The following is a 17969-nucleotide window of genomic DNA, read 5'->3' as shown; positions in this document are numbered from 1 at the left end:
AGTGCAACGTTAAAGTCGCACGTTACAACAACATGTAACGCGCAATAACTTACAGCAATGAAAAATCAATGGGCTGTTCACAGTGCAGACGTTGCATTGGTGTCTAACGCTGCACGTTAAATGAAAGTGCTGCATGCAGTGCAATATACACGTTTTTAGCTGCGTTAGACTGTTTGCACATGCTCAGTAATGTTTTGTTAACGCATGCGCCGTTTTCGTTCTATCACTATGCGACGAAAACTGTGCACCAATTGCAGGGCTAAATAACGTCCAAGTTATAGTCTTTCAATGCGTTGCATTAGGAGCACGTTATGTGACCTTAACGTCGCATCAAACGCAATGTCTTACTGTGTAAGAGGCCTAAAAACAGGTCTAGCTAATACAGTACTATACCCCACTCTATATACATACTTTATATAATACAGAATGCATGGTATATTAACCTTGGTGGAACTGTGGAACCCAGTTTTTAAGCACAGCAGATTCCACAAATGGCCTAAGATGTTGGCCTTCACCACTGTGAGTACTGACGGTGATTTGTGCTGGTTGGATGAGGCTGCTGGTTAGTTGAGGTCCAGAAAACTGGGAATATACTGAATTTGTTGGGGGGGGGGGGGGAACTGTTTGTAGTAAATGTGGTATCACAGAGTAACAGTTTCTGTAATCATTTATACATACCTGGGGCTTCCGCCAGCCCCATGCGCATGGATCACTCCCACGCTGCCGTCCTCTACTGCCTGCTGCTCCAGTATCGGTACCGTAACTTCCTCCAGTCGCAGCCAGTCTGCGCAAGAGGAAGTGCGCTTTTTATGTATCTTTCCAGCGCCCACTGGAAAGATACATAAAGAGCGCATTTCCCTCTTGCGCAGACTGGCTGTGACTGGTGGAAGTTACGGGACCCGATACTGGAGCTTCAGGCTGCGTGGGAGCGATCCGTGCGCATGGGGCTGGAGGAAGCCCCAGGTATGTATAAAACGGTAAGTATGCTTCATCTCTGGTACACTTATTAAGTTTCTGTTCAAGACCGATTTCATGAGCACAAATCCACGGATACAGGCGGCTTCAAAATTCTGGACAGTGCGTCTGTATCTCCATAGGCATGCATGGCGTGGCTACAGGGATTTGGATGCATAATCTGCGTGCACAAGCACCAGCATCCGTCTTATAGATGGACAGTCGGCGCTAGTGGAAATCTTCCTTGCATTCAGCTTTCTTTGCAATGAACTTTTGTGCCGGAATTTAGTTAGCTCATTTTCTTTTTTCTCAGGAAAGACAATTGTGCAGCATATGGATTATTAATGACTTATAAAGTTCCATTTTCTTCCAGTGCTCTGTATACCATAAGATGCAAACGTGATCGGGTAACATATTGTAGAAATCTGTTTATTAGTAAACGGTATGTATCCAGTTGTGGCAATGCCTGTGCAGGAATAAGAAACAGTAGGGGCTAGGCTCATATCTTTCCAACCCTACAATCTAGGGTTAGAAGAATAAAAATCAGCTTGGATTTAATTCAGAGGTCCTATTGAGCAGGGATGTAAATAATTCCATCTTTCATACAAATGCAATTTGTATGTAGCACAAAATTGATTTGGATTATTACAAGGTGTTTGAAAGCTAGAATTTACAACTAGTTTCATTGGCTATCTGCTGGTGAGTATGGAGGTATTGGAAGGGAGGGTGTCCCAAATTAGCTAAAATGTGTGTGCGGGGGGGGGGGAATGTTGGATGGGGAGGAAGGAGATGAAACCAAAAGTTGTGTGTTGGGAATTTTAATTTGATGCAGACACGTGTGTGTGTGTGTGTGTGTGTGTGTGTGTGTGTGTGTGTGTGTGTGTGTGTGTGTGTGTGTGTGTGTGTGTGTGTATATATCTCCCTCTAACCAAAAGTGCAGGATGAATAACGTATGCCTGGAGATACAAATGGATGTAGAAACTATATATGTATTGTGCATCCCATTACTCCCTATGTTCTCTTTTTTTTTTTTTTCAGCTGAGGGCAGACAGGACTCTGCTGTTAACCTCACTACCAATGGCACTAACAGTATTAGTATGTCCGTGGAGCTCAACGGTATTGTATACACAGGTGAGCTAAGGATTTGTTCCTCAGTTCTTTTTCTTGCTTCTTGTTTTGTGATCCCTTTGGGTTGTAAAGACACCAATTTTCTGAAGCGGCGGTTGGCCAAGGAAATTCCCAGGACCGCAACAAGTACTATCACTACTGGGTCCTGAGTATAAAAGAGAGCGTAAACTTCCAGAACATTGGCAAGCAACGGAGCTGAAGTTTCACATTTTACTATGCAGAGATTCTGGGTGGGTAGCACTAAACGTATTTTTCAGACGCACAGTGTTAACATAAAATATCTATAGTAGCATTCGGTATAGTTAGAATTATGCTCTATAGTATTGTTAGTTATAGTTGGAATTATTGCATCTCATGGACTGTCTCCATTCTTATAATAGTTCTCCTTGTCTTCATTAAACAATTAATAAATATTATGGCATTTTCATTACAAAATAAAGAGGAGAGAAAGAAAGAAAGGGTCCACATTCAAAGATAGCACTGTTTAAGGAGCTGGAGGTTTAAAGAGAACCCGAGGTGGGTTTGAAGAATATTATCTGCATACAGAGGCTGGATCTGCCTATACAGCCCAGCCTCTGTTGCTATCCCAAACCCCCCCTAAGGTCCCCCTGCACTCTGCAATCCCTCATAAATCACAGCCACGCTGCTGACAAACAGCTTGTCAGAGCTGGCTGTGTTTATCTCTATAGTGTCAGTCTGCTGCTCTCCCCGCCTCCTGCAGAACTCCAGTACCCGCCTGCATCCCTTCTCTCCCTGCTGTTTGGAGGGAAGGGACAGGGGCAGGGACCGGAGCTATGCAGGAGGCGGGGGAGCAGCTGAGACTGACACTACAGATGTAAACACAGCCTCACAGCATGGCTGTGATTTATGAGGGATTGCAGAGTGCAGGGGGACCTTAGTGGGGTTTTGGATAGCAACAGAGGCTGGGCTGTATAGGCAGATCCAGCCTCTGTATGCAGATAACCTTCTTTTAACACACCTCGGGTTCTCTTTAAGGCCGGTTTCACACTACATATTGGTGGTAGCGGTGCAGCCCACACCTTTCGGCCTTCGTTAGTATGCAGTAATCCACTCCTGGCTGCCCGGCAAGCAGGAAGTGACACTCTATTCCTGTGGTCGAAGTGATCACATGTGCGGAAGGATATTGCTAAAATATGCTTTTGCGCATGCGGGACGCGTACTTTCCAGCAGTCATTAAAAAAAAACGCGTCGCCATAGACTTGCATGACTTCCGGCCCTCTGCAAGAGCCGCGCTGTAACGTAAGTGTGCGCTTGCTTTAGATAGGATACTGCCGGCGCACCGCAGGCAATACATTTCACTTACCTGGGGGCTTCGACCAGCCCCCTGCAGCCATCCTGTGCCCGCAGCGTGCCAGACTGATTCTCCGGTCCCCCGCAGCGGTTTAGTTTTGTGGGCCACTGTGCCTACACAGCCCTATCCTTGCGCATCCTCGTTCGTGCAGTGCAGCGGTTGTCTCTTAGTAATCCACCCTGTAGTAATTGTGCGTCATACAGGAAGTAGAGAGGAGACTGCTGCCAGTGGGGACACAGGCATGGAGCAAGCGATCGGGTAATTACACACTGACCACTGCTCCAGCTATTCAGGGAGGCAGAGGAGGGGGGCCCCATGTGGTGGGAGGGAGAAATGATGTAGCATCCCCCCCCCCCCCCCCCCGATGCTTCCTAACTGCCAAATAACGTACTAGGTACGTTGTTGGCAGTTAAAGCACTTACCTGCCAACTTGTATGTGCCTGTATGTGTTTGGTAGTGAATGGGTAAAAAAAAAAAAAAAAAAACAGGGGGCTAAAATTCTTGAATAAAAATTTGATAATTTTGAAATTCTTCTTTCCTTTATAAGATAAATACAGAAAATATATTCTGCATTTTTATTTCTATTTTCTTAAAACAAAAAAAAAAATTCTAGAATTAGAGAGAGCCATGTTTGCTGTGAAAAAAAAACACCATTGTGACAATTTGCCATTTGGAATGAAAAGCAGAAACTAATATGCTGTAGTTCTGAGGTGCAAAAAATTGGTACCATACTTCATGGTCGTATTTCATGTTCAGTATATCCTGTAAGCGACTGATATTTACCTGGTATTGATGATTACCTGGTCTCCTGCCTTTCAGCCTTTTATTAGACAAAATTACAGTAGAAAATATCACTTGGGATTGTCCTAGTTTTTCATAAATTGTTTTCTAAAAGTTTCTTTTTTTCTAAAGTCTGATTCACTGTAGTAAAAATGTTGCACAGGAAATGGTAGAGAGCATTATTTGTTGGCATGAAATCAATCCTCCTAGCTCTAAGTTGTCCAACTAAATAACGTGACAAATAGAAATCCTTCATGAGTTAGACTGCTTTTTTTTTTGTGACGGTGACTTCTCATATTTATGCAGAACACACTGTGAGACTGGTTGTTCTGATACAAACTAGAGCTAAGCATACAACCACAACAAAAAATGTAATCTGTGAATTGGTTTTGGACTAGGTTTTTAGTAAATGATAAATCCTTATTTGTGTGAATAGATTTATTAACTCCTATGAGAAAGAACCTTTGTATAATAGTATGTATGGCTGTGGGGTATGTTTGGTTTGTAGTAATATGTAAGCCATTTTTAGTCCTGTTTTCTTTATCTAGCATATCTTCTATATAATATAACTGCTTGAGAACAAGTGGCTTTTCCACAACTCAAGCATTGTTAAACCATTTAGTTATTTACCCAAAAGATCAATCTATGAGGAAGTAGTCTGCTTAAGAAGCATATCAGCTTATCAAACATATGCATAATAACAACAGCAGATCTAGGCATAACATTGCACTATGCCCATTTGGACTATGACCCAGTAGTGTCACCTCCTGGTTATCATACAGAATTTGTTTGGGTTGAGTTAATGTTTTTACTCAGAGGTGTTTTATGGAAAAATTGTCATTATTAATGCAATTCTTGGAAACTGCTCAGCAAATGTAATATTTGGTCATCCCACACAGGGAGCAGCTTTACACATACAGTAAACTGGCAAAACTGTACAGTTTTTTTTTTGTTTTTGTTTTTTGCCAAATTAGACATTTGAGTAGACTTAGTAGTAGCTTTTGGGCGACTGTAAATTGAAGTAGGGTAAAACATTTGCTATCGATATTAAAGTGGGATGAAACTCTATTAACTGAAAAAATTGAATAAATCATTAAATAAGAAATGTTTTTAGCTTGCCTATCCTGCTGTTTTAGTGTTCACTGTCAGATTTAAGAGAAATGTGATCTGAACAAAGAAAATAATAAATCTGCTGGTTTCCATCTCGACTGCTTCTCTGTGATGCCAAAAGTGACATCCCTTCTGCCGTTTTCTTCCTTTTTTTCTTTTTTCTTTTTTTAACCAAGCTCAGTGTTAATTTACTGAATTTACAGATTCCTGACCCTCGCATAGCAAATATCACCTAGATAACTTGCATCACTGTGTAAACTCTTCAAAGGAAGGCGAGATTCAATTACTATCTGGTCATCGGGTCTTTATCTTATCTGAAATGGGAAGTTTCTGTTAGAGAACACAAGGTGGGTTTGAAAAATCCTATTAGGACAGAGGCAAGTGCTGTATCAGCTTTCAAGTAAACAGCCAGCTAGCGGCAATCTGCGTGTCGCTAGCCTGGCAGGTTTTTTTTATGGGGGACAGCAGAGCCCGGGAGGAGCGTGGAGACAGTGTGTAAGGACACAGAGGCTGCTCATTGTATACAGCACTTGCCTCTGTGTCCTAATAGGATTTTTCAAACCCACCTCGGGTTCTCTTTAAAGGGGAACTTCAGCCTAAACAAACATACTGTCATTAAGTTACATTAGTTATATTAATTAGAATAGATAGGTATTATAATCTCTTACCCACCCTGTTTTAAAAGAACAGGCAAATGTTTGTGATTCATGGGGGCTGCCATCTTTGTCATGGGGGCAGCCATCTTTTTGGTTGAAAGGAGGTGACAGGGAGCATGAGACACAGTTCCAACTATCCTGTGTCCTGATTACCCCTCCCAGCTGCACGCGCTAGGCTTCAAATGTCAAATTCAAAATGTAAAAAAAAAAAATGCACCAAAACAGCAGAACGAGAACAACAAAATCAGAAATCCCATCCTGCTTTGCACAGCATCAGGGGAAAAAAGCCCGGGCAGTTTTCTTCTGTGCAGCTAAAAATGAGGCTTTTATAAGAGAAACAAAGTTCTGATGCTGTGAAACTGTTAAAGGAACACAAAGCCTTTTCAGTGCTGCTGAGTCGATTTTTAGTCCGGATGTTCACTTTAACCTCTTGAGGACTGCAGGGCTAAACCCCCCTAGTGACCAGGCCCTTTTTTAGTAAAATTGGCCACTGCAGCTTTAAGGCCAAGCTGCAGGGCTGCACAACACAGCACACAAGTGATCCCCCCCCCCCCTTTTCTCCCCACCAACAGAGCTCTCTGTTGGTGGGGTCTGATCGCTCCCCACATGTTTTTTTTTTTTTAAATAAATATTATTGTTCGTGTTTTTTGTTTTGTTTTTACCCTGTCTCTTTAAAACCCTTCCCTCTCTCCCTCCCCACAGCCGGCCAATTACGGCGATCGGCTGTCATAGGCTTCTGCCTATGAGAGCCGTTCGCTCTCTTGTCCCCCAGGGGGACAGCCGTGTCACACGGCTGTCCCCAGTGCAGCGCTTCTGCTGATCGCAGCACTGCACAGTGTAAATAGACGGCGATCACGCCGTCTAACAGTCTCCCAAGCGGCAATAGCCGCTCGGAGACTGAAGAGAGGTCGGAGCTCCGCCCTCCGAGCATGAGATGTGCGCGCGATCTCACGCAAATTACAGCCCCAGGACTTTACGCCAATCGGCGTTAGGCGGTCCTGGGGCTGCTGCCGCGGCCACGCCCATCAGCGTGACTCGGTCGGAAACAGGTTAAAGGGAACCTGAAGCGAAGAAAATTATTTAAAATACACACATGACGTAGCTACAAATGAATATTAGAATCAGAATCATTTATTTCGCCAAGTACAACGCGGGTTATACCCGGAATTATTTTTGGCTCATACAGGGTTGGTGATAGTACAAACGCATACAAACGATCCTTCAGCACAACAATCAGGTACAGTATGGTACATAAGTAAGCATACACATATATAATACAGCACATGACTAGTGGAGGACGCGTGGGGCGGACTGGAGTGCTGTGTGAGGGGAGCAGCCACATCTACCGGCGGTGCTCGCTCTGCTCTGCAGCAATTCCAGATGCCCCGCAGTGTGTAAAGGAAAAGTGTCAAGAAAAAGAGAGCGAGAATCAGAGTAGTGTAGGGAGATATTAGAGAGATAGTAGAGAGAGTCCCTGGGGTTTGTCTGATGGCCTAGTTACATGTCCCAGTGGCAGGGTATTAGCCCTAGATCAGTCTGGAGGTATAAAGTCCAACAGAGGGGCTGCGGGCACCCAGCTTGATGGTGGAGCTTCTGGCACCCCTTATGTGCCTGTGGTGTAGAGGCTCTGGCAGCGGTTGAAGGGGCACAGGTACCCGGGGTCTGCGGTGGCTGCGGCATAGTCCATGGCCTTAGGCTGGAGGCCTAGAGTGCGACAACAGGCTGTGGGCGCATGGGACCTGGCATGATGGTGGGACACAGGTCTGAGGTGCTGTAGCTCTGCAGCGGTGGAGTACCTGTGGCTGCACTCAGTGATCCAGCTCCTGGCTTGCGGCCCAGTCCAGTGAGGTGGGTTGGCGGCCTAGGCAGTGAAAAAGTTGCAGCTAGTGTGGTGAGGGTGGCTGCAGCCCACGTGGAGAGGCCAGAGTCCCAGGTCCCCTGTGGCTGTGCACCGCAGCATGGAGATGGAGCAGGAGGCGCCGGTGGGAAGGACAAGTCTGGCACCAAGAGCCAGCGAAGTTAGCAGTGGAGAGCGGCGCGCGGCAATGCAGCAGCCCCAAATTCCGTGGTCGGCCCCGCAGACTCATGGAGGCCGCGCGTTTCTCCGTCATGGCAACGGACAGTCCGGGGCAGCGGCAGCCGAGAAGGCTGCATCTGAATTCCCACCAGCTGAAGAGGAGCGCAGCTAACCTCACCGCCAGTTCCTCTCAGAAGCTCACCATTTTCTTCTTACAGTGCTCTCCTGCAGTTCTGACAATATTTTGTCAGAACTGAAATATACCAGTTGCTGTCAGTTATATATAAGCAGCTGTCAGTTATATATAAGCAGCTGTCAGTTACAACTGAATCTGCAAGGTAATGGCCATGCTTCTCTATGGCTCAAGTGGGCGATATTACAGTTTAACAGTGTGCTGACTAGGAAGCTATTATGGGGTATCGGCCATTTTCACAATGGAGGACAGAGAAATCCATTGATAACAGTGGATAAACAGGACGCAGGAGAGGAGAAAGCAATTTAGTAGACTACACAGGAGGGAAGTATGACCTGGGTATGGTTAATTTGACTTTATTTTCAGTTCAGGTTCTCTTTAAACCCCATACACACGCTCAACAGCGGTCTTTTATGCAGCGCAATTATCAAATTACTTTTGTTGTGAAACAACCCAAAGAAAAATTGTTTGCTATTGTTCAAACAACTAATAAGACGTCAATCCAACAGTTGGATTGACGTCTTATGTCACCTCACAGCCCATTCATACATCACTAGCTTTTTATGTGCCAGCAAAATGCTACTGCTGGTCACAGTAACTACAATAATGGTCCTTTTTTAACTGGTGTGGGTGGGCCCGCTGGTGGGACCATGGCACCATCATTGGGACCAATCGCTGCACAGAAGTCAGTGGGCATTGTTTCTTGGTTGTTTAAGGAACAACACCCACTGGCATCTAATAGGTCACTGCTACTGATGAGTGCAGTGATGACTGCGCTATGGTCCCGCCTGCAAGACCATCAGCACCAGTTGAAAAGGATCACAGTTAAAGTTAAAAGTAGAGCAGTGGGCAACCATGATTGGGAGCGGAGGTTGCAGCAGAATGCTGCTGCAGGTACTTGTGGGGGACACCTGGCGTCTGTCCAAACTGTGCTATTCGGAATATAAGATGCACTGACTTTTTCCCTCCAATCTGGGTAGAGAAAAAGTGCATCTTATGTTCTGGAAAATGCTGTCATTTTACTGTTTGAAATGACCACACTTTTAGTGTTTGTTTTATTAAAATATTTTGTCTTTTAATGTCTTCCTCCAATTAGGTGTGCTGTTTGCTCAACCTCCTACCTCAACGCCTGGAATCAGCAAAGGGATTGTCACCCGGACTGCCAGTATGGGAGGAGCCAGTGGCACATCAGTTTTTCCGCCCCCTGCTCCTCCAGCTCCCTCTTCTAATAGCTCATCACCCTGACAGTGCCGCTAAACCTCAACACAGCTGAAGCCAAAAAAAAAAGGAAAAAACACAAAACAAAGTAAAGAAAATACTCTGTTTCATACTCAGGTTTATTACTCCTCGCCAGTGGGAAGATGCCGGAAAGCAAAGCAGGGTTCAGAGGGGGTCCAGGCTGAGCCAGTAAGGGTTCTGAAGCATCAGACGCCTTATCCTTTGTGAAAAGCACCATATACCTCACTGCTTGCACTGATTATTTCCTTTTTTACCTCCAATCACCAAAAAACAACACTGCCTCTCCCTCACCCTGTCTGTGCTCTCCGGTTCCCACAAACATGCAATTTTTCCTTATTTAAAACTTTTAATACCAACAAGAGAAGGAGACAAATATATGGGTTTTTGTGTAAATGGCTTTTATTCGTGAAGGAATACAAATGTAAACTTCTAAAGAAATCTATATAAATATATATATAATTATTGCTGTATCCCTGGCGCTGGACTTCAAAGGGGCACAGAATATCTTTCCGGTGATATGTGCCTGCTGCTCTTCAATAGGCTTATTTGACCTTTTCCACCCCTCACAGATTCTAGAAAGCAATTGAGGGATTTGGGAAAGGTAGATCTCTGAATGTTGGCTTTTTATACATATATAGATATTATATATATTTTTTTTTTTATTCCTGTGGTTGCCTGAAGTTTTGGGGTTTGGGTAGCATCTGAACCTCAAGTAGCCTCCACCATTCCATTGTCTCCTACCCCAATACAACTTTTTATACGGGTCATATCAGTTGGCAGACATAACTTGCCACAAAGCAGAATATTTATGTTTATCACATTATTTTTTTCTGCTTTTAACTAATATCTTAGAACTTTCTCTCTGCTCAGCTGGTTCAGCATTTACATTACATCGCTCTTTGAACTTGAAGACTGCTTTAGTGGTGTGGATGGAATACAAAGTATATTGTGGAAAACTAGTTAACAGATCTATATTGCCTAATGTGTGTGTGCCCAAACTCGGTCTGTACAGCCTAAACAATAGTGGTCCCTTGTGCTTCACACTATGTCCTGACTACTGTTGTGTTCATTTCTAACACTTTTAAACTTTCATACTTAAACGGATGCAGTTTGAATACCAAGAAACTATAATGGATGCTTCTATATTTATGCAAGTTTCATATTACATCTACATATAGAAGTCACGTGTTCATTTTCAGGTTCGGCAAATATGAATTAGGGCCTGTACACACTTAAAAACGCAAGCAAAATCGCATGCGTTTTTAAAATCGCAAGTGCATGTAGTTTTAAAAACGCATCGTATGCCTGCGTTTTTGATGCGTTTTTCTTGTAATTGCTGATTGGCTAAAGAATCCTTTGGTTTTTTTCTAGTTTATATTTCAACAGGAATCAGGAAATTGCAGAGTCATCTGGGATACTGACTTCTGAAAAACGCAGGCAAAAACGCAAGCTCATGCGTTTTTAATGCGTTTGTAAAAAAGCGCAGCAGGCACTGCGATTGCGTTTTTCTAAAAACGCATCGCACCAGTGTGTACAAGTCATCACGATTTTCATTCTTTTACAAAAGACCTTGCGTTTTTAAAAACGCATGCGTTTTTAAAAACGCAGCGCAAGCGCAGCAGTGTGTACAGGCCCTTAGCCTTGTTGGACTGGAACAGTCTCAGTGGCTTCTGGCTTCCATAGGGCCTCTGCATCCCTCCAGCACACTAAGGGTCTATGCTTTGGCTCTGCAGCCTAACTTATTTTAATATGTTCCCCTCCCTCCTACCCTTATTTTTTATTTTAGCTCTGGACATTGTCATGTTTTAACTAGATCCCCCATATTATTTTTTACTTTATTTGCATTCTTCTACCAGAAATTTGAGAGCATTTCCTTTGTGCTTGCTAGATGATCAAGTACACCACTGCGTGAATATGCAGTAATAAAGTATTTGTACTTATTTTCAGGATAAAATGGCGCTACACATTTTTGGACAAATTATAACATCATATGTCTCCTGAACATTTAGAACTTGAATCAGTTAGCCACCCAGAGGGGAGAGTTCAGGGGTTTTTAGTAACCAAGTTTAAGGAGTAACTCCACTTAAGTACACAAATCTATATAATATCACTACACAAGCCATTTTGTAAATTAATGGCATTAAATATTTTCTTTTAACTGCAGTTTCCAGCTGCTATATAACATCTTTAATTTTACAGTGGCAACAATTTACCACGCACACACACGCGTTGGGGATTTGTATACGTAAGTAGGAGCAGTCACTACTTAGTATTGCTGACCCATGCTATTAACTTGGGAGTGGACCTCTGTAAGCCCCAAAGTAGTTGTGCAACAAATTGTTAAAAAAACAAAAATAACAAACTTTATAGAGTTGTTTTGATAAGGATAGGTTGGGGTTTTTGCTTTAATTAGAGAGAGTGCAGATACTCTTTAAAAGGATACTGTAGGGGGGGTCAGGGGAAAATGAGTTGAACTTACCCGGGGCTTCTAACGGTCCCCCGCAGACATCCTGTGTTGGCGCAGCCACTCACCGATGCTACGGCCCCGCCTCCGATTCACTTCTGGAATTTCAGACTTTAAAGTCTGAAAACCACTGCGCCTGCGTTGCCGTGTCCTCGATCCCGCTGATGTCACCAAGAGCGTACTGCTGAGGCCCAGTATGGTCTGTGTGTCTGCGCAGTACACTCCTGGTGACATCAGCGGGAGTGAGGACATGGCAACGCAGGCGCAGTGGTTTTCAGACTATAAAGTCAGAAATTCCAGAAGTGAACTGGAGGCGGGGCCGGAGCATCGGTGAGTGGCTGCGCCAACACAGGATGTCTGTGGGGGACCATTAGAAGCCCCGGGTAAGTTCAACTCCTTTTCCCCCGACCCCCCCCTACAGTATACCTTTAAGCTTGGTGTACACATTGAATGAAGGTTGCCCAGTTTGACCATTTATGTTGGGAAATATTTGATGTCTATACAGGTGTCCCTTGATGTGCTGGCATAACTCTGCTCAGGGAAGAAGCTATTGGGTAGGTTGGGTTTTCTCTGTTGATCACCAAGAAAGAGTAGCAGCAGACAGGGCTGTTTGATGGTGGCTAGCCAAATGTTACATGGCGTTTGCAAGTCTGTACCTAGCTGTAGGAATCTCCCAGCCATATTTTCTTTTTCTGTCCACATTGGAGTATCTCTGCTCCTGTTCATACAGATTCCATGTCAGTTGTGACTCCCTCAGGAAGCATGGGAAAACCTTGTGACTGCTCCACCAGTACTTGAGGTCTTGTTACTGGAGTCCCTGGGACACCTATGTTTTAAGTTGCCTAATATAGCAAAAGCATTCTAGCATGCTGTGTAATGCTCCACAGAATTATGAATATTGCATATCTTGGATGATGCACAAACTCAGCCTTTCCCAAACTTATCTATTTTGGTTTATTTTATTTGTAATCTCTAGGTTTTAGTACCATTGATCTTAGGCCTGGTACCTCATATGTTTTATTTTTATGGATATTCCTTTCCATTTCCATGGTTGGAGATGATTTCGGAGCAGTTATTCAACTGAACTGAATAAAAACAGATTACAAAAATGCAGTGTGAGATGTCAGAGCGGCCTTATTTTGGAGGTGGGCAAACCGGTGAGTCACAACCAGGAAAAAAAGTGTTAAATTCTTTTCCTAAGGGCATTTTATCCTTGCATTGGTAAGGGTGGAGTGTGTGCTGGGCAGGGTATTGTCAGACTCTGGGTGTTTGTTTTTTCCTCCACTTTCATCCTCTTGCTGCTTTTTCCCTCCACGCCCTTATTTTTGGGGTAGGGATAGATCGTTTTATGAAATTTTCTTTAATATATATATATATATAAATATATACATAGTGTGTGTGTGTGTGTGTGTCTTTACAGGAGTTGCTCCATGTGAATCTGAGGCAAAGCTGGATTATAACTCAGGGGATATATTGTTTTTTCTGGCTCTGCCTCTTATGCCTAAGGGGGGGGGGGGGGGGGGTTAAGTGATTAGCTATGACAATTTTATTTTTTTTTGATCGTTTTTGTTCCTACACATTATATTGGAGTAAGTGTGTTTTATCTCAAACAGTTCCCATTAACCTTGTTAGACTGCTTCAGAGAAAAGAGCTATAGGGGTGTTTGCATAATATTCCTTTCAGGATTTGGGGCTTCTTGCCATCTAGTAATTGATGATATAGTCACCTCCCCATGTGTCTTACAGCTGCATACCTACAGTGTGCAGGTTCCTCTGTAGTGCTGAAGGGGACAGTGCATGGCGGATTGCATTTGCACATTGATAAAGTGTATTATGCCATGCCATCCTATGTTGTATGCTATTGTCAACCCATTAGATAAAAGACCCATTCATACTTGTATGGTTTCCAGCTTGTAGAATTTAATTTTTCCACTGTATGGAGACTACACTACACAAATAATTCTCATACCATTCTTCTTATTATTTTTTTACTTATTTTAAACCCATGTTTCTTGGGTGATAATTGATATCTTTTTGATCATTCTGAATGCTTTGGAACCATATAAATGTCATATTTTTGTGTAAAGGGAAAGAACAACCCAGCAACTGTTTAATACTCAAGTTTTGCTATAAAATGCACACATCAGCACACTTAAGAGAGCACTGAACCATCATTTAGCTTCAAAGGTAAAAGTTTGAATGGGGACTAATTGGTAGCTGTACATTGACTTAATATGCATTACAGAGTAGGAGGCCAAATCTCCATAAAAATTACCTCAGGTGGATCCTTCATGTAGTTTGTTTTTGCTCGCTGTGCATGTCGTTTTGACCTGTGAGTCCTCAAGGATCCATTTATTTTTTTCAATTCAGGTGTCTGATTTGGCTGAAAGTCTGCTTTTCCAGTAGCCCTTATATTTTTACTAGTCCTACACTGAGTTGACTTGCAGCGTTGCCCCTAACCTTCGCCTCAGGGATTCTTTGTATCACCTCTTCACATTTAATTTATGCTTTTTGCCCATAATGCAGCCTGTTTTTTTCTGATGCACTAAATGCCTTCTCTTTCTACCATGGTGAATTGCTGAGGTAATGATGCCCAGAGGCTACATTTAGCCTGGAATCAGTGGAACACCCCAGACCTGTCCGACGGCATGGGACACATTTCTTTTTGTCTTGGCTTCTGTTTGTATTTTAGGGGTTAGTTAGATTATTTAGCAATGTTTGTGAAATATCTTTTGATTATTTCTTGCTTTATGGAAATTTTCTCTCTTTTTTTTCTCTATTCTGGTCAATATCATTTCACCACATTGTCCTGTGGCCCTGTGAATATTTTACTCAGCGTAAAGGAATTGACAGCTGTTGGCAATGCAAGCAGCCAGATTCCTTTCATTCTGTGTAAAGCAGGGCTATAACATTTAGTGGTGAAAACAATAAACTGCAGGTAACTTATAAGAACCCCATTTATACCAGAGTGGCCTGCATCTCTTTTTTTGAGAGTGATGCAAGCCCTTCTGGTGTATGTGGAGTTGATCTCAGGAATGTCACTTCTCTACCTCAAAACTCTGGGCATAATTGCCCGCATTGCTGGAAACATATTTCACAGGTTTGTTTGTTTTATTTCCACTCAAATTCTACAGGTATTAAAGCCTTGTGATTATAAATAGTTTAATGTATAAAAAAAAAAAAAGTTTAAAAAAACCCTGAAAGTTTACATTTTATAACATTATGCAGATTGTATTTAAACTTCAGAATATTTAAAGAGAAAAAAAAGACCGTTGTAACTCTTGAGCTTGATGAAATATATATAAAAATACCTTTTAAAATGTTTTGTCTCTTTGTATTATTATTAGTGTGTGTATAGTGTTGATCATAATGTAAATGCGAAACAGATTGGTATGAGGACAGAAAGCATTTGGACACTTGTGATTGGATATGTGTGTTATTGTTGGTTGTGTTGTGGTAAAACACAGAGTTTTGGAGAGTTGGGAGCTCAGGACGACTATAGTCTCAGGCTGCATGGTCTAAAGCCTGGTACACACCATGCAATTTCCCATCAGATGGGTTGAATAGATCATTTCCAACAGATCTGATCTGATTTCTGGTCGTTTTTCTGATCGATTTGCATATAAGTGATCGGAAAGCTGATTGGATCTGTTGGAAATTATCTATCAACCAATCTATCTGATGGAAATTGCATGGTGTGTACCAGGCATAAAGACCGTGACTGGATCTTTTATATGGCTTTTGATTTTGTACAATCCCTGTCCTGAATACGTTTGAGGAGGACTTTAAAAAAACCCAGGAGGAAAAGTATATTATTGATTTACTAGGCATTAGGCCCATTTGCTAACGGGTGCTAGCTTTTAACCACTTGAGGACCGGCGACTAAAGCAGCTTGAAAAATGTATAGGTCCCCCATTTAGATAGTCAGTCCAGTATAGATAACTAGGTATGGGTGTCCCCAGTATAGGCAACAGGTATTACTCACCTCCCCAGCTCCAGCGATGAGCAGTTCTCCCCGCCTCCACACTGCCAAAAGTTCCAGGTCCCGGCTTGATGACGTCCTGATGCCGAGACCTGACACTAGAGGCATTGCGTGGCTGGGTGCCAGGCAGAGCGGAGGGTAAGCGACAATCTCCAGAGGAACATCAGGAGATGAGCCCTGGTCCTCTTTCTTCCTTCTGCCGCTGCTGCTTCAGTGGTCACTACGATTGGCGATCATAGTGATCAGGAGCAAATTGCCATAGCTCCTGATCAGTGAGGGGAGATGTCAGCTTAATCTCCACTCTCAGGTGCATGCAATCGCATCGGGAGCGGCGGGATTTCAAGGACGTTATTTATGTCCTGTCACCAGCAGGCAGCCACACAGAGGACGTAACAGTAATGTCCTTTGTCCCAAAGGGGTTAATCATATATTGCATGCACACAGTATGGGGGTGGCGGCATACACTAACTCGGGTGGACTCAGAAACCTGTGCTTTTATTAGGTAGGATGTTATGCTAAAGTAGTGTTCTTGTAATATTATAATACAAAGCTAGAGTAGTTTTAAACTCTGGTATGAATAAGCCATAAAATGCAATTATGGTTTTGATGACTGAGCAACAGAATATGTAATCAGAGATGGCTATGAAATGTAAAATGCGTTGAACTACTTACACTATATAATCAATATGCACTTTGACAAAACAGTCCTTTGTGGGGAAAAATAACACAATTGAGAATCATCAAGTAAAAGGAATTATGGGCTAAATTTAAAAAGAAACCTGTGACAGAAAATGAAGTGCCTCCTTAGGAAGGGCTCTCCTGGACCCAACCGCGCTTCTCCTCTTTCGGGTTTATCCTTCAGTCTAGTGGTGTAGTTTACAGCAAGTCTTTCCTTACAACTCTCCCTACTCTGTATCTCATTGACCATCCCTACAGAACAAGAATAATCAGTTGATGTACAATTATGCAAATTGTGTATGCAGCTTGAAAACTGACCAATCACATACTGCCAAGGTTGAATTTAATTGGTCCATTCTCTATTCCAATGGTTTTACGTTGGACTCTGGTGATGGTCAAGTTATTGGATCCTTTTGATCTGAGGCTGTGGGAGGTGTGACACAGTTGCAACAAATCTTTCAGGTATCCAGGGCCTAGACGTGTAGGGATTTGAATGCTGGCATGCCAGTTTTAAAAAGGATTCTCCATTTTATGGATAGCTAGTGTAGTGAGCAATGAAGTGGTGTTACAGTGCATCTGGAAAATATTCACAGACAGTGCATCACTTTTTGCACATTTTATGTTACAGCCTAATTCCAAAATGGATTAAATATGTTTTCCTCAGAATTCTACACACAACACCCCATAATGACAACATGAGTTTTGAGGTTTTGGATGATTTATTAAAAATAAAATTACTGAGAAATCATTTGTACATATAAGTATTCACAGCCTTTGCTCAATACATTGTTGATGCTCCTTTGGCAGCAATTACAGCCTCAAGTCTATTGAATTTGATGCCACAAGCTTGGCACACCTATCCCTGGCTAGTTTTGCTCATTCCTCTTTGCAGCACCTCTCAAGCTCCATCAGGCTGGATGAAAAGCATCTGTCCACAGCCATTTTAAGATCTCCCCAGAGATGTTCAATCAGATTCAAGTCTGGGCTCTGGCTGGGCCACTCGAGGACATTTACAGAGTTGTCCTGAAGCCACTCCTTTGTCAACTTGGCGGTGTACTTAGGGTCATTGTACTGCTAAAAAGATGAACTGTCACCCCATTCTGAGTTGAAGAGCACTCTGGATCATATTTTCATCCAGGCTGTCTCTGTACATTGCTGCTGTCATCTTTTTACCTTTATCCTAACCAGTCTTAATTCCTGACACTGAAAATCACCCCCCCACACCCACATCATGATGCGGACACCACCATGCTTCATTGTAGGGTTGGTATTGGTATGGTGATCAGCGGTGCCTAGTTTCCTCCAAACGGGACACCAAAGAATTCAAACTTTTGTCTCATTACACCAGACAAGTTTGTTTCTCGGGGTGTCTTCCATCTGGCCACTCTGATTGGTGGATTGCTGCAAAGTTGGTTATCCCTGTGGAAGGTTCTTCTGTCTCCACTGGAAAATTCTCC

The 17969-nt window shown here is 42.9% G+C and overlaps 1 protein-coding gene across 1 annotated transcript in view; it reads left to right on the top strand.

The window, feature by feature from the left end:
* The window catches only part of ARID3A (AT-rich interaction domain 3A), a 92147-nt gene extending 80316 nt beyond the window's left edge, over positions 1-11831 (top strand). The window contains exons 8-9 of the mRNA XM_068271229.1: positions 1993-2085; positions 9247-11831. Of these exons, the coding sequence (XP_068127330.1) occupies positions 1993-2085; positions 9247-9395 (242 nt within the window). The 3' untranslated portion in view covers positions 9396-11831. The remainder of the gene's footprint in view (positions 1-1992; positions 2086-9246) is intronic.
* Positions 11832-17969: the final 6138 nt, after the last annotated feature.

Source organism: Hyperolius riggenbachi, chromosome 1 (assembly GCF_040937935.1).
Source record: "Hyperolius riggenbachi isolate aHypRig1 chromosome 1, aHypRig1.pri, whole genome shotgun sequence".
Lineage (NCBI taxonomy): Eukaryota > Metazoa > Chordata > Amphibia > Anura > Hyperoliidae > Hyperolius > Hyperolius riggenbachi.
The sequence above is the reverse complement of the archived record's forward strand: the minus strand, read 5'-3'. Positions and strand labels throughout refer to the sequence as shown.